This window comes from Ornithorhynchus anatinus, chromosome X1, assembly GCF_004115215.2.
Source record: "Ornithorhynchus anatinus isolate Pmale09 chromosome X1, mOrnAna1.pri.v4, whole genome shotgun sequence".
Classification (NCBI taxonomy): domain Eukaryota; kingdom Metazoa; phylum Chordata; class Mammalia; order Monotremata; family Ornithorhynchidae; genus Ornithorhynchus; species Ornithorhynchus anatinus.
This window is the reverse complement of record NC_041749.1, coordinates 51,135,190-51,158,810: the sequence shown is the minus strand read 5'-3', so window position 1 is coordinate 51,158,810 and position 23,621 is coordinate 51,135,190. Positions and strand designations below refer to the sequence as shown.

The 23,621-nt window shown below is 45.9% G+C and overlaps 1 protein-coding gene and 1 long non-coding RNA gene across 4 annotated transcripts in view; one reads left to right on the top strand and one right to left on the bottom strand.

The window, feature by feature from the left end:
* Positions 1-23,621, bottom strand: part of XPC (XPC complex subunit, DNA damage recognition and repair factor) — a 32,307-nt gene that overhangs the window by 8,133 nt on the left and 553 nt on the right. For 2 of the 3 annotated variants that reach the window (XM_029050775.1, XM_029050773.2), the window contains exons 2-11: positions 20,645-20,825; positions 17,863-17,954; positions 14,729-14,852; positions 12,369-12,453; positions 12,025-12,182; positions 10,659-10,779; positions 5,915-6,004; positions 2,780-3,610; positions 1,938-2,098; positions 717-798 (exon numbers count right to left, since the gene is read on the bottom strand). In XM_029050775.1, the coding sequence (XP_028906608.1) occupies positions 717-798; positions 1,938-2,098; positions 2,780-3,610; positions 5,915-6,004; positions 10,659-10,779; positions 12,025-12,182; positions 12,369-12,453; positions 14,729-14,852; positions 17,863-17,954; positions 20,645-20,733 (1,833 nt within the window). In that variant the 5' untranslated portion in view covers positions 20,734-20,825. Of the gene's footprint in view, positions 1-716; positions 799-1,937; positions 2,099-2,779; positions 3,611-5,914; positions 6,005-10,658; positions 10,780-12,024; positions 12,183-12,368; positions 12,454-14,728; positions 14,853-17,862; positions 17,955-20,644; positions 20,826-21,899; positions 23,148-23,621 lie in introns of those variants that run through there. The other variant, XM_029050774.2, reaches the window with a different exon arrangement.
* LOC114806454 lies at positions 774-12,427 on the top strand. The gene is made up of 3 exons (XR_003754492.2): positions 774-846; positions 5,900-6,088; positions 12,356-12,427. It is a non-coding gene; the product is annotated as an uncharacterized LOC114806454 (long non-coding RNA).

The following is a 23,621-nucleotide window of genomic DNA, read 5'->3' as shown; positions in this document are numbered from 1 at the left end:
ATGGCCCCTTTAGAGCCCTAGCCAGGCCTAGGATTCTGTACTCCGAGTGAATTCTTTAGATGTTTCCAAAAATGTGATCTGGGGATCCTCAGACCTTCTCTGTAATTTATGTAGGGATCTTGGGAGAAGAATCAACGGTCAGCAGTAAGAAAGGGCTAGGAAGTATATTCCTACAGGACTAAAAATTGAACCTGGGCTGACAGATATTTGGGGGATTGGGGGAGAAGATCAGAAAAAGGAAGTGTAAAAATTAAAACAAGAGTTTGCAAAACGTTGCTGGGTGTCAAATCAGGCCCACGGCAAGAAAAAGCACAGGAAAGCTCTGCTGCCTCAATCCCTAGGACTGTTTCACGAACTGCCAATAGTTTAAAGGAAGAACACTCTGCCCGCAGTGGGAGAATATGTTTTTACAACTGATGAACAAAACATGTACAGTTCAACATGAGGCACGTTCATTCTGCCTCAACTCCAATCTGATTTACATCGGTCAGATCTGTCTGAACGCCTGGATGGCAGGAGCCTCCCTTTTCCTCATCCTTGCTTCTCCCCAATCACTTCCCAGCCTCCATTCATTGTCCCGCAGCGCCGTACCCCTCCTCCCCCAACCCCTGCCAAACCGTCCCTGCTCCCCTCCCACTTTATCAAACCTTGGAGGCAGGTAAATCTGCCTGGAATCCAGATCCAGCCCATAGGTTGTGTTTCCCAAGTCCAGTTACCTTATATGGCACTTCCCCACACCTCACCACTCTTGCTTGTTTCAACCAGGTATCCTTGGAGTGCAGAGTATGCACACAACTCCTAAATGAAGCAACGGGGAGAAAAATTTCTGAAATTCAAGTCCAACTGGTGAGCAACTTGAGTTTTCTGTCAAGCACCCTGCAGAACCCAAGAGCTGCTCCAGTAGACATTCGGTTAAATGTTGACTAAAAATAGTCAAAAATCAGCAGAATCTGGAATCTGTTTCTCTACTCTCTCTCCAAAATTTGACCTTCAAATGCTTTCTCAGCTAACCTCCTCCATGCCTTCTATCCCTAGCTCCCTCCAGACTGCTCTCGTTCTAGCCCTAGCATCCCTTTAATCATTTCCCTCCCTGGCACATCGAGATAATTCTGCTCTTGCTCCCTTAATCCTCTTCTCCCAAGCTGTTTGCTCCTTACCGTTTCCCTTGCTCTATTCCCACCTGTGCATTCTCTCCCAGCGGTAGTACAGTGCTCTGCACACAGTAGTTGATTCTACTACTATGGGTTTAGCTGCACTGGGCATTGGTTATTTGGCGTGAACCCTTTCATTACCCGTTGTTTTGAACTTCAGCTGCCTGTTTTGCACTTGAATGATGGATGGAAAGAGAGACACACAGACACATCATAAATATTTCTGGTGCTGAAGTCGTAGGGTTAATTTAGGGTTAAGCTGCAGCAGCTCATCAGGCATCACAAAAACAGATGCACCATATCCCCCAGATCGGAATGTAAGGGAATCCAGAGAAAATGACTTGCAAATATTTTGAGAGAGATGGAGAAACTAACAAGAGTGTTACTTTGTGAAATTTTCCTATCTTTATTAAAATCCTTCCCCATGAGCAATAGGAGGAACGGACACTGGCTCGTACCAGGTTATCAGAAATTTTCACCCGCCACTGATTCATATTGCTAAAGGCGGGTAAGAGATGGAGAATTTTGTCACGACGGAAAACACTTGAATGAATGCAATGCTGTTATAATTTCTATCACATAGGTTTCATATTTAAAGCATCAAGTGGACAGTATCTCAAAATAGGTTACTAGATACGCTGTGTGCAGGCTACACAACAGACATACAGGCTCATCTGTCACAGAACGAGATGTCTACCTCAGACCAGGATGAAGCAGGCGTGTGTGGACATAACATATTACACATACACACACACACAAACTCTCTCTCTCTGATCTTTATCTCACCTGGAATATACAGCTTCCCCTCGGCAGTACCCAAGGATATGGGGTGTCTCTGGGTAGATGGCTTCATATTTCAGGAGATGCCTCTTCAGGACATAAAGAGGGTGGTTCTTATACTCTCCAACAGCAGTGGGCAGAGGCTGATCTTGTAGCTTAGTCTGAAACTGCACAAGCCCACCAGACAATGATGTGCGACACTTCCACAATTCCACAGAAGTTTAAGTTTCTTGCTATAACTCTGATCTATTTCCTTTTCTTTACATTTTTGGGGGCGAAAGAGAGATCAACTGACACCCCACTCCGTCTGAAGTGCGGAACAGTGTCTCATCACTGAGATGCCAACTGACCTGCTGTCAGCACTACAGACGTAGGACAGAGACAATCGCCCAGTTAAGACTCCTACGGAGAACTGACACTAAAGATCACTCTCTTCCCAGGTCAGCTTAAGTAAAGGCAACCCTGATGCCAAATGGGCAGGTGGGTTGTCTTTAGTCGGCTAGTCAGGATAACAGATTAAGTTGAGGGAGTGGCTCAACCTAGAGGGACCTGGGACCTCATCCCCATTTTTAATTGTAAAGTTGGCAGAATGTCGCTTTCGGGTAGAAGGCAGGTGGAAAACTAGGCTGAACCTTTCTCTACTCAAGAGTTTAATGTTCTCTCTCTCTGTGCCTACGTAAGGGCCTAAATAGCCTGTCCCCTTTCCGCCCATTTTCCTTACGCCCTTTCACTTAATACGGTCAGTGATACATCCTGATCGGTCGACCCTAATTTCACCCAACCCCACGTTTATCAACTGACAGGATTAGTCTCCAGGAACCCAGTGATTACTCCACACGGAAAGTTACCTCCAATTCTTCTTTTTCTCTCCTTGCTCTGAAAGGGGTCTCGTACGGGGTCAAGGTCTTGGCCAACCATGCCGAATCTATACGGTTCTTGCAAGTGGTCGTCATCCAGGCTGGGTCATACCTCTTGGTGACGTCCTGGACGCAGCCGTCATTATCAATGCCCAGGATATAGGACACGGGCTTTGAGGCGTACTTGAAGCAGATCTCGGGCTCCCCCACCACCCCGTGCACGCAGTCCAGAGAAACCCATTTATCATCCTCGCTGCAGAACACTTCCAGCCACTGGTCCGTACCAGTAGCTCGCCTCATTTCCTCCTCTTCGTCAGTGAAAGTGATTTTACGCCTTCTGGTCCCTGAGGAGCTCGGAGTCTTGGCCTCGATCGTGGGCTGTTTAATTTCCAGGGGGCCCGTCGCCATGAGCTTTCTGGCACTATTCTGTGGCTTCTTCTTTGGTTTGGGGCACCAAGTGGCCAGCTTATAATCTACATTAGGTAGGGCATCTCCACTAATCAGTCTTAAGTCTGTGTCACTATCACTCTCCTCTTTGTACCGCACCTGTGGAGTCATGCGATCCCGCGTGGCACTCCTGGTCCTCTGGGCTTCCTGCATTTCCTCGGCTCTGCATTTTTTGCTGGAAGTAGGCTGTTCCCAATCCTCTCTGTCCAGTTGGGACCTGTCCATGAACAGTGGGTCCCTGGAATGCTCTGGACCTTTGTCATCCCACAGGCTTCTAAAATAACTTGTTCCATGTTCTCCTCGGTCGGCCAGTTCAGGCTTCCCGGTATAGACCCCAGGACCTTCAAGGAAGTTGAACTTGGAGGTCTTCTTACTCTGAAAGGAAGTGACATGGAAAATGTCTGTTTGGTCCTAGATCACCACCGCCTGAGCAGCACAAGCCTGGTGCTCATTCTGAGCTTGGCCACTGGCCACTTGGCCACTGAGTATGGTGCTCTGGATACAGTAAGCGCTCAATAAATACGACTGAATGAATGCACGAATCTAACTGGTTACTCATCCTGTCTCTCTCTACCAAGCAGGGATGCTGCTCTGTTGCTCAATGAGTCAAGTTCTGTCCAGTAGTTGGGGGAGTTCCAGAAAAACGGCAAGAGAGTAATTACCATATTTAGCAGACCAGAAGGCATCCTCAAAAAAATGAGCCTAAAAATGCCCAGAATTTTAGCAAACAGGTTGCCTTAACTTCAAAGATGGATCTTCTCAATAATCAGTTTAATTGATGGTACTTATTGAGTGCTTCGTTTGTGAAGAGCACTGTACTACTCACTTGGGAGAGAACAAGAGAACAGTATTTATTAAGGGTTTACCTTGCACAGAGTACTCTTCTAAAGCACTGGGAAAGAGTACACGGGTGGGAATTAGACCACAGAGTAAGTAGACACTTTCCCTTTTTCAAGGAGTTTATGATCTAGTCGGGGAGGCAGACACTGAAATACATTGCAAGTACTGGAGGCAACTGAGCATGAAGATATGTCATAAGTGTTCTGGGGGTGGGGATGGGGCGAGTAACAGAGGGCTTAGGGCATACGGACCCGAGTCCTTAGGGGGTGCAGAAGGGAGGGAAAATAGGGTGGGGAGATGACAGTTCAGTCAGGGAAGGTTTCCCGGCGGAGCTGTGATTTTAGTAGGACTTCGATGGTGAAGAGGGAAGTGGTCTGATAGATGTGAAGGGGGAAGGAGTCCCAGGCAGGAGGGAGGGCATGAGCAAAGGGCTAAAGGCAAGAAAGGAGAGAGTGAGGTGCAGTCAAGTAGGTTGGCAACAGGAGAGTAAAGTGTGTAGGCCGGACTGGACTGGAGAAGAGAGACCTGCCCAAGTGCCTTAAAGTGGTGAGGAGTTTTTTGTTTGATGTGAAGATAGATGGGCAACCAAAGGAAGATTTGGAGGAATGGGGAGACGTGTGCAGAATGTACCGCTCATTCACAATACCACCTCACTTTTTTCCTTCTACCCCCAAAACAAAGGAAGATCGCCAGGAGACAAGAACGGGAGCAGTACTCATGAATGGAATATCTGAAGGAGCAGCAATGAGAATTTAACCCTTTTTTTCCACCTTTTTCCTCTTCCACTTCCTCTGTGCCTCTCTCCTCTCACACTCCATCTCACCACTAGCTTTCCTGCCCTGCTCTTCTACTTTCCTCGTCTGTCCAGCCACCTATCATCTCTGGACCTACAGGGTTTCGGGTAACATCTTCCTCATACCTATAGAGTAAAATCTCACTAATTTGAATTTGGGGGGGAGGAAGAGGTCCAACTTGAAACTTTGAAAAGTCTGAAATGTAGAAGTGGTTTTTTTAAAATTAACTTTTAAAACCACTTAAGAGTGGTTGGGTGTGTTCCTTGGGAGTCAAATTTGGGCTTAGCTGGCCAATGTCTGTGTGGATATCTCTTTCTCTAGCAAAATTTGTCAATGGCTGATGAGATTTAGTGCAAGCTGTCCGTCTCTCCCCATTGCTGCAAGTGGTTACCTCCTGCTGCCCGCATCAGCAGTGTATATTAAAAGACAGTATAAATCAAGCTCTTCCTTCTTTCAAGTTGGCTGGTGAAGTTGGAGACAGTAAAGAGGGCAGGGGAGGAAGCAGAGAGCCATTAAGCAGCGGTGAGCATCTGTGCCAATTTTAAATATTCATATTGAAATTAATGAAGTTTTACTCTACTTGATTCATTCCTATTAAAACCAACTCAAAAAAAACAAACCACTGAAAAGCCTCATCCACACTACTCTGTCTCGATTGAAAAATCCTGGAGATTGTCAATCACATCTACTAATTCTACTTTACTCCACCAGGTACTTAGTAGTGCTCTGCACAGTCAGGTGCTCAATAAATACTATCGATTGACTGGTTATTTAAAGATAGGGAATGGAGGCTCAGAGAGGTTATACAATTTGCCCCAAATAAATCAGCAACTCGGTGGTAGAGTCTGGAGACCCAAGATCAGTTCTATACTCCACTAATTAGCCTGCCTTTCAAGCAAGAATGTTCTGGGTTGTGACGGGGCTGCAATCTGGATTGGAGACCCGGAGCACAACTAGAAAGGCTTCTTTTCGAAACAGCCTGAAAGGTTCTCTCACTTTTTTATGACCGTTCTTCCCTCTATTCTTGAAGTTCAGAAAATCCTACCTTTGCAAGGTGCAATTTCAGAGGAATGGGCTGCAAGGACAAAACCAGTCGAGTGAAGAATTGCAATGATCGGAGAATCAGTAAAAACATCTGTGTAAAAACAGAACAAAAGAGAATGAAGCAAAACGTCAATCTCTCTGATGGACGCAAGGTCACTTGGAAACTTCTATTAATGTAAGTTCTTTTGCCCTCCCTAGATGGTTCAAGAGATTTGAGGCATGTAAAGTAAATATTCTTCCTCGGAGCAGGTTAGCTAAAACATCTAAGCAGAGATGATAACACTAACGAGAACAATGATAGCTTACTTTAACAGTGCCTTTCAGCGCCATCCCCCCACCCTGATCTCAAATTCCTTAAACATGTTCTCTTACATGTTTGCAAACCCTTTGCATAATCCTATGATTGAGGTCAGAGCACGACAGCACAGAAAGATTTGAAAGTGCTTAGTACAGTGCTCTGCATACAGTTAGCACTCAATAAATACAATTGAATTTGATTTGTTCAAGGCTAAAGGTCATGTAGACGAAGACTGTTTACCCATAACCCCGGGAATATTTTTCTTCCACATCTCTCTTTAAGAGCAAGGCATACAAAAACAAAATGATGTTTAGACCACGGGGACTTGGCAAGTATCAAGGGAATTTAATTTCAGACCAGCTCTGTCCAGGACAATAACATTAGAGAACATGTGAATCTTCTAGATTCTAGAGAATCTTCTCGACTGTGAGCCCGGTGTGGGCAGGGATTGTCTCTCTTTTTTGCTGAATTGTACTTTCCAAGCGCTCAGTACAGTGCTCTGCACACTGTAGGCACTTAATAAATACGACTAAATGAATGAATACGGGGTTAGATTTCACTGTGAAATGTCAACAAGCTATATCTGTTAGAAAACCCCCCCAAAGTGCCAATATTATAGCCTGGTAGAGGAAGAACAGTGGTCATAAGCAACAAATCTAGGGTCCCTTCTCTGACAGTGAAAGGATATTTCAGATATGAAATACAGAAATTCAGAGGGATACGTGAGATATTTCAGAGAAATTCAGTCTGTTTCAAGTTAAACTGAAGAACTATAAAGAACTATAGAGAAGCAGCGTGGCTTAGTGGAAAGAGCACGGTCTTGGGAGCCGGAGGACGTGGGGTCTAATCCCGGCTCTGCCACTTGACTTCTCTGGGCCTGTTACCTCATCTGCAAAATGTGGACTGAGACTGTGAGCCCCACGTGGGCCAACCTGATTACTCTGTTTCTACCTCAGTGCTTCAAACAGTGCTTAGCACCTAGTAAGTGCCTAACAAATACCATAATTACTAACTATAACTCCAGTGGCCGGTCACTTGTTACTTGGTTCTCCCGCTCCACTAGGCTGGACTGCAAGATATTTAGGGCCTGACCTCTCCCAATCTGAACCCAAGAAGCTTTGTAAAATTAGGGGCCTGGTCCACCTCAAGCCTCAAAAATTTTTAAATTTGTCAGCTCAGTACGGCAGAATGGATACGGACCCTTTAAATTGATCAACAGCTCCCTGGCTGTCCGTAGTTTCAGAGAAGGTAAACTGATGTTTACTGTGCCTTTTTTTTTCATTTCTCTCTCAAAAGTTCACTCTCACAAGTAAAACAAGCTCAATGAGAAGAACAAATATCCCCAGAGACTTTCTGGTTATCAAAATGTAACAGGAATACTGAAGGCTTAGAATCAGAGAGCTCCTCTATTGTTCTGAAACTCATGTACGCTTACATGATTATTATTGCTAATATTTTAATAAATGCAGTTGATACCCTGGAGTTAAATCATTTTAGGTCAAGTCAACAATGTCCCCGTATTCTAGACAGACACTGGCCTTGTAACTGCCAGTGTTATTCTCCCAAGTTACAGGGCTTAGGACACATTCTAACATTCACAGTGTAGATCCGTGTTACCACCCTCACTACCATGCCCCTCACCCCGCCCCCCCCAGTCAGGCAGTCAACAGTATTTATTGCAGAGCACTCTCCTGGGCAATTGGGATGTATTAGATTTAGGCTCTGCTGTTAATGAATCTGCAAATAAGCCATGATCATGCCTGTGATAAAGCTCTTCTTTTAGAACTCCTTTGTGATAGAATAATTAAATTTCTGGTCTGCTTACAGCACTCATTTTGAAATAAGCTTCAAAGTTCATCAAGGTTTAAGCGCTCCCTTTTCCCTCCCTCTGAAGTATTTTGACCCACACAGTGCTCTGGCACACTTAATGCTTAAGAATGCTTACCCAACCTCAGCTCCACCGACACTGTCCTTTCTGGTTCTTCTCCCATCTCTCTGGCTGTTCATTCTCAGTCTCTTTTGCAGGCTCCTCCTCTGCCTCCCACTCCCTAACTGTGGGCTCAAGGTTCAGTTCTGGGTCCCCTTCTAATCTCCATCTACACCCACTCCCTTGGAGAACTCATTCACTCCCACGGTTTCAACTACCACCTCTATGCAGATGATTCCCACCTCTCCATTTCCGGCGCTGATCTCTCTCCCTCTCTGCAGTCTCGCATCTCCTTCTGCCTTCAAAACATCTCTCCTTGGATGTCCCACCAACCACTCCAAACTTGCCACGTCTAAAACAGAACTCCTTACCTTCCCACCCAAACCCTGTCCCTTCCCCTGACTACCCCATCACCAACCCATTTCAATTGGGCAGCAAATAACGCTAATACTTCTATTTAGCAGAGATAATGACAACAGATCGTTTTAGCAGAGATAATAAGTGTCTTTTTGCTGAATAAGATGCGAAAGATGACACTACAAAAATTCCATTCCACATTTACTTTATGTCCATAAAAGCATCAAATTAAAATTCTTTCACTATCGGTTTATATTAATAGCGCTCTACGATCACACAACTATAGTGTTTTTAACTGTAACATAAAATATATACTATAGCATTGTATATTAATATGTGATTATATAACATAGATGCTTAATATATTTATGTTTTGCTCAATTTTTTGAATTTTAGGAATGCATTAATACATTGTACATTATTTCCTATAGAAAATTACTCTACTCTCTGTTTAGCGTTCTTTTAACACTCATAGGCAGCATGGCCTAGTGGACAGAGCAAAGGACTGGGAGCCACAGGGGCCCTGGGGTCTAAGCTGAGCTCCACCGCTTACCTGTTGTGTGACCCTGGGCAAGTCATTTCACTTGGCCGGGTTTCAGTTTCCTCACCTGTACAATGGGGATTAAATACCCATTCTCTGTCTCTCTCTCTCTCTCCCCCCTCTCAAACTGTGAGCCCAGTGAGGGGCAGGGACTGTGCCTGCCCCGAATCTCTGGTATCTATCTCCACCCTTGGCATAGAGTAAGTGCTTAACAGATACCACAGTCATTATTACCATCATCATTAATGGCACTGTATTTTTATGGAACTGATTAAGAGCCCTAGCTGGGGTAAAGTAGTAAACCAGATTTTAAATGGATCGGGATCTCCATGAAGACACTATGCCTTGGTGTCCTCATCTGTCAAGAGAAGATAATATGGACTTATGGACTCAAGTCACAGGCCCTCAGGGAAGAATAGTGACAGTTTTTCTACAGCATCTAATGAAACACTAAAATACTCCATGAATCAATCAATGGCACTTATTCATTCATTCAATCCTATTTATTGAGCGCTTACTGTGTGCAGAGCACTATACTAAGCACTTGGGAGAGTACAATGTAACAATAACCGGACTCACTCCCTGCCCACCACGAGCTTAGAGTCCACAGGGGGAGACAGACATTAATATAAATAAATTACAGATTGGTACATAAGCACTGCGATATGTATGATATGTACATACATGGTGGAGAGGCATGGAGCAACCCACCCATATTTGATCCACAAAGAAACAGGTTTTTACTCTGACAGTTAAAAGTGGTGCTATACAATTGAATGAACCCAAGATGGATTCCAAAGGATCGATACGTCTCGTATTTTATCCTCAAAACGAGGAGTTATAGGTTTAGATTTGGGACCGTGGATGCCGACATTTCATTGTGAGTGAGGACATTTTACGGGGATGGAGGAATGAGAAGGGAGGAGTTCCAAGAATGAACAGAACTAGCCATCGTAATAGTTATGGCATTTGTTAAGCACTTGCTATGTGCCAAGCACTGTACTAAGTGCTGGAGTACATACGAGATGATCAGGGCAAAAAGACCCTGCCCCACATAGAGCTCACAGACTAACCAGGAAGGAGAACAGGTACTTAATCCCTATTTCGCCCATGAGAAAATCCGAGACACAGAACAATCAATACACTGCGCGCTAACTACATGCTGGGCCGTAATATACTGTACTAGGCCCTTGGGAGAGAACAATACAGTAGAATGGACAGACGCGGCACCTGCCCACAAGGAATTTATAATCTAGAGGGGAGACACATTAAATTACTGAAAAGAGACACGGAGAGTATAGGGATGTGCCCATAGGGTTGGGGGGCTGGAGATGGAGTGAATAACAAGTGCATAAGGGGTGGTATAGATCCAAGGCCATAGCTGATGCAGAAGGGAGGGCGAATAGGAGAAATGGCCTAGTTACAAAGGCCCTGGGAAGTTAAGTGACTTGTCCAAGTTCACACATCAGGCAAGTGGCAGTCTTTCCGTCATTCCTTCATTCAATCGTATTTATTGAGCACTTACTCCATGCAGAGCACCATACTAAGCACTGGGGAGAGTACAATACTGAATATTCCTAAAAATGAAGACAACGATCATCATTACAGAAGGCTCTACTTACGTGGATTAATTCTTCTTCATCACGTGCAGAATAGATAGCAAATCGTCCGCTTAAGGTGTACTCCATGCTCCTCTGACCTTCAGTAGGGAGGTTGGGATTGATCGTGAATGTTGCAGTGAACCTTAGAGGGCGAAATATCTACTATGTCAATAGAGCAAGGATACGGGTAGGTTACCAGAACTAATGGGTAATTTCTGACCAACGTTGGTCCCTTCCCACCCTCACCACCTTGGAGTGGCAGAATGGCAAGGGAGAAAACCAGGCTGGAGAGGCTACGAAGAGGAGTGCCAAAGGGAGGGGAGAAACTCCATTTCTGGGTTTCAGACCAGAGGGGCCCATGGTGCAGCAGCTGGAGCACAATTGTGAAACCAGTGAGAGTTCCAGACGTGTCAGTCCCTGTCGTTCATTAGATCGTATTTATTGAGTGCTTACCGTGAGGAGAGCACGGTACTTAAGCGCTTGGGAGAGTACTGTGCAACAATAAACGGACACATTCCCCTCCCAAAATGAGCTTACAGTCTAGAGGGGGGAGACAGACATTAATAAACTACAGATAGGTACACAAGTGCTGTGGGGCTCGGGAGACTGAAGGAAGCAAGTCGGGGCGACGCAAGAGGGAGTGGGAGAAGAGGAAAGGGAGGCTCAGCCGGGGAAGGCTTCTTGGAGGAGATGTACCTTCAGTAAGGCTTTGGGGGGGAGCGGGGAGTAATTGTCTGTCGGATCGAAGGAGGGAGGGTGTTGGTCTGTTTCACTCACTGGATGTTTAGCGCTGGTATTTAGATTATGAGCTCCTTAAAGGTTGGGGACAGAGTCTCGTTCTTCCTTTTTCGTGTTTTCCCCCAGTGCTTTGCCCAGCTACCACTGAATGACTGATATGGATTTAAACTGGGGTAGCCAGGCCTAAGGGCTTTAGCCTGAAAAGGGTTCTACTAATTTAAATTCACCAGACTACTCATCTGGGGTAAATGAAAAGTCCCATCATTAACAAGATGACAGCAGTGTTAGAAATGGTGGTAGTAATAGCAAAGAAAAAAAAAATTCAGTCCTCACACCGTACAGTGCAGTGTACTAATCACTTGGGAAAGTACGAGAGAAGTATGAACTATGTTTCCTGCCCACACAGAGCTCACCCTCTAACGGTGGAGCCAGACATAAAAATACCTACAGAGTAACGAAAATAAATTAACTGAACGTTCAACTATAGATATATAAGTGACGAAGGAGCGTAGAAGTATACACATTCCAAAAGCAGTTCTAGTTCATGTGACTCGGAGCGTTGGGGAGTCGACGGGGGATGGCTTGTTGGGGGTCGGATTTTAGAAAGGTTTTGAATGAGAGGGAAAGGTGTGGTCTTTTCAGCTCTTACCATTTTACCAAGTTGGAGAGATAGAAGACATTAACATTTCTGGGCGGTACTGTCGTAAACTCCTCTGGGATGATGGAGAAACTGATGGCTTGAAGATCTGCCATATTGCAGACAGTATTCCGATACAAGCCATCGGCAAGGAGGCAGAGCAGATGAACCTTTTAAGAGGGATGGGAAGAAAAACATTCAGACTGAAACCAAGTAGAAATGTTGGCTGAAGAATCAATTTTTTGGGGGGAGGGTGGAGGTGTGAAGGGGCGAAGAGAGGCGGGTTAGAGGCGAGAACTCAGTTCCCTTAGACATACTCTAATTAAAAAACACTTGTTTTCAGACCATCTTCCCACCTTGTGCATATCCTCAGTGACTTCCTTATGAAAACGCTTGATTGTTCTCCGGAGATAAGTCTGAAATTCAATTTGCTCCTTTTCTCTGCAACCAATCCAAAACCAAAGGGTGAAGAAAGTAAATCGGATCTAGCCATATATGTCTCTAATGTACAACAAATAAATATCAATTCTTCAAAATGGTGCAGTGACACTGACAGTATGGAATTTCTGTGTAGTACTGTAAGGAAAAATGAATTATGGGGGTAATAATACTGAATTTTGCCTCAGTGGCATGGTGGATTTTGAAATAGATATTAAACAGGGTACATCAAAAATTGCCTAATTTAGAGTCACTGATCTCGTCGTCTAGCTAGCACGAAAGCCATTTATACCCGTTATCTTTATGTCATAGTTTTGTCATCACTTCTTATTAAATGAGTGCCTAGCTACATATATTACAACCATTCTAAGCCAAAAGTATGCACCACACATTTGCTCGATAGCTGCTCTTGTGCCAATTTCTTAATTCTACGATTATGTGAGATATTTCTCAAGTGAAAAATTACAACTTGATCCTGAAAAGTTATTTCAGGATTTAAAATTATTATTATTATTAATATTAAAAGTAATTTTAATTAAATAATAATAAATAATAATTAAAATTATTATTATTATTATTAAAAGTCAGTGTGAAGACGAGTTAAGGGAAACGTAACTTGGGAAGCACAGAAGCAGCATGTCCCAGGAGAAAGAGTACAGGCCTTGAAGTCAGAGGACCCAGGTTCTAATAGTGGCTCTGCCACTTGTCTGAGGTGTGACCGTAGGCAAGTAAGTCACCTAACTTCTCCAGCCCTCAGTTACTTCATCAGTAAAATGGGAATTAAATCTGTGGACCACAAGGGGGACACGGACTGTGTCCGACCTGTCTTGTGTTTACCCCAGCATTTAGTATGGTGCCCGACCCGTAGTAAGTGCTCAACAAAACAAAACAAAAACCCAATAAAAAATGGGGATGCATACATTAAATAACTGTGACATTAAAGTGAAAAGAAAATCTGTTTTTTAAGCTTTCGGTCAGCCAGTTTACTAGCTTCAAGTTTCCATCCTAGAGAATTCTCAGTTCTCTTCACACCTAGCAAAAGGACGAAGCCCTATTCAAAATGCAATGCCATGTTAAGGATTAATGAGCCAACTCTATTGCACTGTACTTTCCCAAGCACTTATTGCTCTGCACAAAGTAAGAGCTCAAATACCACTGACTGATTTCAGAAGACAGAAAGATTAAAAGTAGCAGCCACGACTACCATCAATAGCACCTGCGTAACCTCTGGGTGCAAAGCACTGTACTAGGTACCTGGGGAACTAAAAAAAAACACAAAAAAACTCCCACACAATTTCTGCCCTCTAGGTGAGAATCATTTTCCACCTTTACTACTGCATCAGCCTCCTCAATGACCTCCCTTGCATCCTGCCTCTCCCCTCCCCAGTCCATATTCCACTCGGCTACCTGGATCATTTTTCTGAAAAAACATCCAGTCCACATATCCCCTCCCTCCCCAAAAACCTCCAATGGCTGCCCATCCACCTCCGCGTCGACTCCTTACCATCAGCTTTCAGGCACTCAGTCGGCTCTCTCCCTTCTACCTTGCCTCACTGATCTACTACAACCCGAGCCGCTCACTCTGCTCCTCTATCACGAATCTACTCTCTGTACCTCGATCTTGTCTATCCCGCTGCCGACCCCTTGACCACGTCCCCTATCTGGCCTGGCACTCCTGCCCCCTTTCTGATGGTCCACTGCTGTCCTCCCCTTCAAAACTGTCTTAAAATCACATCTCCTCCAAGAGGCCTATCCAGACTAAGCCCTTCATTTCCTTGGACTCTCAAGGCAAATGGGTTTGAGGAAGCCCCAGCGCTGAGATCTGCCGCTCTGCTCCCTCCAGACCCCTTTCCATGAACCCTATTTGCTCTGCAGGGGGACAAGGAGGTGGAACAGTTAGCTCCATGCCAAAGTGGGAAACATCCCAGGCTCTGCAGTGTCCAGGAAGTCTCCACTATCCCTTCGCATCTCACACTGAAGCCAGGAGTTTCCCGATCAGGTTCGATAGCTGTCAGTGTTCTGCATCCCTTCCTTGATCAAAAAGTTTCAATCCATCAATGGGATTTATGGAGCACTTACTATGTGCAAAGCACCGTACTAAGCGCTCGGAATAGTACACGACAGCAAAATCGGCAGACACGTTCCCTGCCTATAACAAGCTTACAATCTAGACGGGGAGACAGACGTTAATGGGAATAAATAAGCAGTTTCAAGTATAGCAGGTACCGTTTCTTATTTGGGAGGGGGACCTAAAACTGAGCAGCCCCACTGATCTTACCTTCTCTCTCTTAGCTTTGCCTGCTCCGGGGTTTCAATCTCTATTTCCACAGGTTTGCTAGACCAGAATGGCTCAAAGGAAGAAGAAGATCCCTTCTTCTCATACGGCATGCAGTCTGTAAGTTCTATCAACAAAACATTACCATCAGTCCATGCCCAAGGTCCCTTTACGGTACACAGCAACCAAAAATAGTGGTAATTAGACATCGGATATCCACCTCATCCTATATAGTACAGTGCTCTCTACTGAAACCCCAAAACCCAAACCACGATTTTATACAGTCCCGCTTAGCAAGCCAGAGAGAGGAGCTGAGATTGGAACCCGTTTCTTGAATCCTGGCCCTGATTCAGAGCAGCCCACTTTGTCTGTGATGATTCTCTTCTTAGAGATACATATCTGCCTCAAAAGTTCTGGGCATGGAGGAAGAACCACAATTAGGCCAAAAATATATCTGCAACACACTCAGCTCTCCTACAGTGCAGGGGTTGCATTCTTGCAAAACCCAACAATAAAGAAAAGTCACATTGTAACATTCTATCCGACATGGCCTGCATGCACGCAAACTGATTCTTCCATCGCCACGGTGTATTGTGTCCCGACGGGCTCATGTTGTTGTGTGAATGTTCCTGAATAGCATACTAGTCAAATCGCCTAGCGAAAACATGTACTACAGCATATACAGCATATATAACTGAGAGTGTCTGTCTTGGAATACAATTAATATTCATAAAACATAACCTAAAGAACGACGACTTCCACTGAGTGCAGGAAGGGAGAAGGAGACATGGGAGAATCAACATTAAACTAAACCAAGAAGTTCCAAGTCAGCCTAACAGAGACCACTTAGAGACCGTGATTTCAGCACGAATTTCTGCTTCTGTGGGCTCGCCAGGCAGCCTGCCCGAGCGGGAAGGGTGCTCGACTGGGAATCGGGAGAGCTGGGTTCTAATCCCAGCTCTGTCACCGGCCTGGCCGGGTGACTGGGCAAGTCACAACTGCTCGATGTCAGTCTCCCCATCTGTAAAATGGGGATTTAATAGCTGCCCTCCTTCCCCACTTAGACTGTGAACCCCGTGTGGGACTAGGTTAGGGGTGGGAGAGGAGCCCCTGGGCACAGTAGAAAAGGAGGCAGAGAGTTGTGGGAGGCCACATTTAAGTTCAAGATCGCCATGACGGTGATCCCTAGGTCCCTAAAACTAGAGATTCCACACACAGGGCCCAGAGGCAGTCAAGGATCCAAGGTCTCAATGTGTGGTACAACAGTGGTGCAGAGATGAGAGCTTCACACACATTAGGACCCGGGGAGCCTTTTGTGAAAGGCTGCTGGCCTGGAAAAACTGCTTTATCACTTAGGGAAAAGTCAGTGAGTAGGGAAAAGCATGAGACCCAGACTCATCCCACTCCTGGGAGGCAGATGGCTCAACGTCAAAGGGAGGGCTGATGAAATCCAGCAGTTATCAAGTGGGTAGAACTCGGGTCTGGAAGTCAGTGGACCCAGGTTCTAATCCCGGCTCTGACGACTGCTTGCTGTGTGACCTTGGGCAAGTCGCTTGGCTTCTCTGTGCCTCAGTTCTCCCTCCTATTTAGACTGCGAGCCCCATGTGGGACAGGGGCAGCGTCTAATCTGATTCACTTGTATCCACCCCGGTGCTTAGAACAGTGTTTGATACGTAGAAAGTGCTTAACAAATACCATAAAAAAGAGGGGTTATTGGGGAAACAATAAGGATTAGCTTGATTGTTCATCAAATTGGGAGGGTGGCAGGTGTGGAAATTGGAGGGGAAAAAAAGGAAAAAGAACAAAAAGCCAAGTCAAAATATATAACTGCTAGATGCCCAACAACTAAATGATGCCTAGTGAGGACCTGTGCCAAGTTGGCATCTCAGACTTGGTGGAGGGAAGAAAAGCAAGGAGACACAGTAGAGAAAAGAAAGATTATCAACAAAAACATTCAGTTCACATCTCTCCGCTCTTCAGGAACCTCCGATGACTGCCCATCTGCCTCCACATCAAAAGGAAACCCTTTACTACTGTCTTGAGAACACTCACTTAGCTAGCCTCATCTCACTAATCTCCAATTACAGCTCAAACTGCACACTCTGCTCCTCTAAGCATCAGCCGTACCTTGATCTCACCTATCGCCAACCCGTTTCCCACGTCATCCCCCTGGCTTGGAACTCCCTCCACCTCCATATAAACCAGACCACCACTCTCTCCACCTTCAAAGTATTACTAAGGCCACATCCCCTCCAAGAGGCCTTCCCCGATTAAGCCCTCTTTGCCCCATCTTGCTTGCCCTTCTGTGTCGTCCATGCATTTCAATCTGTGACCTTTGAACACTTGATACCCTCCCTGCGCCAACCCCACAGCACTCGTGCACATATCTTTAAATAATATATTATAAATTATTTATTTATTCCAATTAATGTCCATCTCCCCCTCTAGACCGTAAGCTCGTTACGGGCAGGGGCCATTTCTGCTAATTCTGTTGTATTACCAAGGGCGGGGCACTTTACTAAGCCCTCGATACGATTATAGGAACTGTAGGAAAGATCAGGATGGGCACAAAGTCAAGAGTTGAAACTGGGAGGGGCAACAAAGAATAACGCCACACAAATTTTATTGGATAAGGAGCGAATCTCTGTATAGAATTCCAAACTCCTATAGGGCACCTAACTAGGGGGAAGAACATGATCAGGAAATGTTAGCTGAAACTGGGGAAGCCGCTGTTCACATAATCTCAGCACAAGGACAAGGGGACACCCATTGAGGCTCGACTGTGGTAGATTAAAAACAAACAAACAAACCCCCAAAAGGATCCACTTCACACAACTGGTAGTAAGCCAATGGAATCTGTTAGCACAGGAAGTTGTGCAGGCAGAAAAGATTAGTAGGTTTAAGAAGCATACTGTCATGGAGGAGCAGCCTATAATGGTTTCCTAGAAGGAAAATTAGGAATGTTGGATGGCCAACCCTTAATCATTAGAATGGATCTCAAGGAGAGCAACCATCACGTGGTTTCTTCAAGCATCCCGTGACTGTTAGAATATTTGGGCTGTATGGGCCACTGATTAAATTCGGCAGTGAGGGCAGACCTTACATTATGACAGACAAAAGAAAAAAAATGGCTTTACCTTCTACATCTTCCCACTCATCCTCATCGCTGCTGGCAATTTTAAGTGCTGGCTCTCTTGGTTCTTCCCTTCTGAAGGCACTTGGACGGCCACTGTAAGTATTTTTTTTAAAAAAAGATAAGGTTCAAACATTTCAGTACTACTTTTTAAAGTGCTTACTCTCCTCCAAACACCGTTCTAAGCACTGGGGTAGATACACGTTTATCAGGTAGGACCCATCCTTTTCCCACAAAGGAACTTAAGTGAGTATTTTGTTAAAATGTAAACAGAATGCCCCCTCTCCCTAGCATTTCATCCTTAACCTTTTTTTTCAATTGTGTGAATACGTTTCTCTTCCAAGTAGGCTTGACTTCCCTCATCAGCATGTGTCTGAAAAGGAACACCACACACGGGTTAGGCTACTAATTTACCTAATAAGCCTACTTGAGGCATGCGTGATTGCTGGAGAGAATTATTCAATTAAAGAAATAATTTTACCTTGAAACTCCCAAAAAATCAGGAAAATCACACCTCACCTGTGCTACCAAACCTGTCCTAGGAATCTAGGTCCACCTGGTTGGCCAAGACGATCGCATGCCTTCCCACTTCCTCTCCCTACCCCTCTTTTCTGCCACCAGTCTGGATGGCCACCGGATAGTCTCCAGAACCAAGGAGGCTAGTGGCAGGATAGGGAAGGAGCACAGGGCCCACGGCCCCTGGACATCATCTACGTTTCCAGGCAATCAAGAAGAAAATACGAGAAAGCACACATCACAGACACGCTGCCTCGTTTCCAATATCTCAACCGAGCATTTGCTAAGCGATCGGAGTTCGGATGCAACCAGGCATTTTGCTTTTGAGAAGCGGCGTGACCTAGTGGAAAAAGCACAGGGCTGGGAGTTGGAGGAGCTGGGTTCTAATCCTGCCTCTGCCACCTGTCTGCTGGATGACCTCGGGCAAGTCACTTCACTTCTCTGTGCCTCGGTCACTTCATCCGTAAACTGGGGATTAAGACTGTGAGCCCCACATGGGACAACCTGATTACCTTGAATCTGCCCCAGCGCTTAGAACAATGCCAGGCATAGGAAGCGCTTCATCAATACCATAAAAAAAAATACACCATTATAGTAACTACAATAATAGTTTCCAAGCTCCTTTTCGCTGGCTTCAAAAAATACGTTCGGAAATAATTAATGCCTCAGTAAGTGCTGTTCACTTTTCTTTTGTTGTTGTTTTCCAACTGCTGAGGAAATTACCTTGATGTATTTTAACAGGCTGATTAAAGAACAAAAAACAGTTGAATACCACCCATTGCTACCTATCTCAAAAAACTATTCTGATAACAGAAATGATTCTTAAACATGATCTAAAGGTGATGGCTTTATCTAAAAGCAGAAATATGTATTAGGATAAATTTAGCAGAAAAGCCAAATGCAAGTGGGGTTTCAGGAATTTATATTCATGAACTCATCATGGGCCGGGCACACGTTCCCCAATTCTATTGCACTGTTCTCTTCCAAGCACTCAGTATAGTGCTCCGCACAAAGTAAGTGCTCAATAAACCCCATTGATGGATTTAACCCTCGCTGATCAAGACACAGGCTTGATTCTTATGCTATCATCTTCATTCAGGGGAGTTAACAGTAATAATGCTGTCCTCTAGACCGTGAGGTCGGTATGGGCAGGAATGTGTCTGTTTCTTGTTCTGCTGTGCTCTCCCAAGTGCTCAGTACAGTGTTGTGCACACTGGAAGCGCTCAATAAATACAACTGAATGAATGAATGCCAGGCCCTGTTCTTCGATGTTACTTACACACCCTTATAAAATATATGTTCCATGACGCTAACCTGGGGACATCCTGGCGGGTTAAGATCTCGGTAGGCCCCCCCCAATGCCCGACTTAAGATCCGAATGGCCTCAGTTTTACCTCTTCTCATCATTTCTATTTTGAAACCAAAAAACGATCCTCTTACAAGGTCAAACAGCTCACTGCCTCTCATTATTCCCAGTTTGGGCCTGGCAGAGGACATTCTGTAGACCTTTCAGAGGGTAGTACTCTATCACCGGGGCGCAGGGAGTAAGTAGATATTGCCGCCAACACTTTTCATAGTACGGGAAAAGCCTGAGAATATGCTGTTCGAAAGGACCGTGTTTTTGGGGAAATCACCATTTAGTAGAAAATTAGATTTCTGCTCCCCACCTAACACTAGCAGTGCCCCATGCGACCACGATACAGGGACACAATGCAGTAATCCCAACTCGGAACCTAAGGAACCCCTGGCATCAAAGACCTTGGCTCTGACAACTGTTTGCTGTGTGACCTTGGGCAAGCAACTTCACTTTTCTGGACCTCAGTTTCCCCAACTGTACAACGGGGACTGAATCCTACTCCTTCTCACATAGACTGTGAGACACCCCCCGCCCCCCGCCCAGAATAGGGATCGCGTCCAACCCGTTAAACTTCTATCCACCCCAGAGCTTAGAACAGTGCTCGACACCTAACAGTGCTTAACGAATACTATAAAAAAAAATCTGACTGATAGAGAGCTGCAATGGAGAATAATCCCGTGGCATGGATACTCTACCTGCTTGTGCTCAGCCTAGTATTCTCTAGTCATAGCGTGCTTAGTAACTACAAAGAAGCTAGTTACTGGCTTTTATTAGGTTATTATAATGAATAGGGTAACGTCATCACTGAGAACCAATACAGTAGTTAAAAGTTGTTTCCCCCCCCACCCCCCAAAAACTTGACGGTAGGTGCACTCTGCGCTAATATGTTCCGAGACACAAAAAACCAGCTTACCTGAAACCTGCCCATTCATCATCATCTTTATCCTTCTCATCTTTGAGGTGTTTCAGCTTTGCCTTTGCCTTTCCTTGCTTCTCAGCCATGTCCCCTGCTGGATCTCCGGGACCCTTACACCTTCTCTTCCTCTTTCTGAGTAGAACTTTCGAGGGATGTGTGTTCTCTGCAGGAATCTGACCTATAAGCACATTTGGGTGGTCACAAGGAAAAACAGTGGGCACATCAGCGATACTGTTGTTTTCAGCGCACGTCTTAGTATGAAAGGAAAGACGTGGGTTCCAATATCGACTCTATTCCCGGTTTACTGAAGGTTTTCTCTCTTTGCTTTCCCTCCTTCTGTAAAATGCCTACCCAGAAGTCACATAACCGACTCGCCCTTCTGCCATTAAACCCATTGAAAGGGGGAGGGATTTCAGGTAGGGGGGCGGGAAAGAGTGGGAGCATCGGGTCAAATCCAGGAGATGCTAGACTGGGAGGCAGGGTGAGAACGTGAGCTCCAATTGCGTATTAACATGTGAAAAGAGCAGATATGCAGGAAGGAGAGAAGCAGCAGCAAGCCTGGAAGTCAACAGTCAGAGATGTGGTGGGAAATGGCTAACATGGGTACAACAGAATCTTAAACTAGATCCAGGAATCCCTCCTTGTCCCAAATCGGGAAGTTGTTCTTAATTTCAACTCGGGCGTTACCTCCCTGCTGATACCTACCGCAACGTGCATCCCGCCCGCCACATAATACGTGCTACGGTTCGCTCACAAACCCTACGTTCTGACCCTGTTGTCACCGCCAGATCATCACCCTCCAACCTGTTCCCTCTTTTCCCTCCATTCCCGGCTGTTTTGCGGCCATCCCTCCTTTGTACCCGACCGTTCTGCCCCCTGCGACCTCCCAACATTGCCCATTTTCTGGCTTGCGATCCCACGAACCCACCCCAACCAGAGTCACTGGGACGGAGACAACGATGGAGCGGGGTACGGAGGCAGAAGTGTCCCTGTCTCAGTGGCTCTGGCCAGACGGGAAGGACTGTAGGGGCTGGTTGATGGGGGGTGGGAGGGGGAGGGTGACGAGGGGAGGCAGTGACCGCTGTGGCAGTCGCTGGGGTTAAAGAGGAAGATGAAAAAGGGAGCTAGGGTGCTGTACAGTGCAGTTGGGTGTGTGGGGGGCAAAGGGGCTGGGCGCGCGCAAATCTAGGGTGCAGAGGAGCTGCAGGGAGCGGAGGGTGGAGTGGAGGAGATAGGGGATGGTATTACTCACCTAGTTCAGAAGAACACCCCGAACAGCGTGCTTTGTGAGGAGTTCAAAGATGCTTAGAGGTGTTCGGAAAGAGTTAACCTGCTACAAGGTACTTTATGACGAAAAGAAGGCTGCCGTTCAACCTAAGCTGGACAGATTCTTCGCTAAAGTTGAGAAGCCACTACCGTGATCAGCCAAGCAAGATCGTACTTCTGCAGCCTCTTGCAAAGATTCCCATTCGTATCACAACTTAAGTTGAACTACTTTAACAAAGTCGAAATGACAGCTTAGCGATGGTTTAGCAGTGCAATAGATGGAGAATAAAGTCACTTCTGTTTTTCCCAGGGCTTCCGGTACAGATCAGAGCCTAATTTGGCACGTCAATCCAGGGGAAACATGCCCCACAATAACCACGTTTTCAAGGAACGTGACCCGTGTTGTATTTACAGGCTGCGCCCCGAACCTTCCTTAACGGCTCCTCTGTAGGCATTACTATCCAGGAGACCCTTCCTCGGCAGTTCACCCTGCTGAACTGCAGGCTTCCTGGCGAACACCACCCCTATTCCCTTCATAGACACCTAACACGGACTCCTCTCTCCTTTGGCTTCTGGGGTTCTTCCCACACTTTCCTAACCCCCTTCTCCCTTGGGATTGGCATCAACCGAAACACAGCCAAGTGAACGGCATCTTTTGCATGAGAGCTTTCCCCCCAGGGAGGGATCCGGAGGAGTGGGTTGTTTCTCCGGTCTGGGAACCTCTAGCGCTTCCCTCCTTTTTATGTGCGGGTCTAGCCTATCTTGGACCGTCACAGCCATCGAGGCACCTTAAGGCATCTGCGCCTTTATATGTTTACCATTAAACACAAACCCTGGCTAACCTTCGAGATCGAGGCCTTCGGCAAGTGCATTTTAGTTTTTGGAAGAAGGGCGCTTCTTCTCAAAGTGCATTTACCGAAGCATGGCACCTCACGGGTGCTGATGTATCCAGGGGGTATTCGGTAATCTCCGTCGATCCAAAGAAAATCCCATTCCTAAAGACTCACGGCAGAGCCCCAGCTGCCAGGATATTGCCGGGTCAGGTTTCCAGACGATTGGGGGGGGGGGGAATTTGTGAATTTCAATTTGGAAATGCAGTGCGTGAAAACTGGGGATTTTAGGTGTTTTTCGACGTAAAACAAAGAAAAAAAGATACTTGAGGTTCAAGTGTACTTTTGAGTAGGAAACCTGGAAAGTCAAACCCTTACCTAGCCAACAGCACGCCTTTACTATCTCAACCACGTTATGTTACATGGTGAATCGCTTCCTTTTCTTCTCCAAGGGGGTGGGGTGGGGGGGCAATCAGCCCTTCATCGACCTCTCCCCCATCGTGTGCTACCTTCTGGAGAACCCTCGCAGGGCCCGACGGTGATTTGGGTTTTTGTTTTTTTTCTTCCGAGTTTGGGGGCGACGGTGCGGAAGGGGGAAATGTAGAAAAACCGGGATCCTACCTCTCTGTGAACATTTAAGGTGTTTCCAAAGGTCAGGATGGGCCACTGCCCCGAGTGGCCAACTCCCACATCTCTGGAAATTCGAGAATCTCCAAGAAGAAAGGATGGGGGTGGGTAGGGGGGGGTGGGGGGGGGAGAGCCACCTGGGAGGCGCGGCCACTTACACAACCGTTGAGATGCACGGCTACGTAACCACTTACACAACCGCCTCTCCGGGCTTCGGGGGCCCCCGCTGCTCCCCGCCAGTCCAGTCCGGT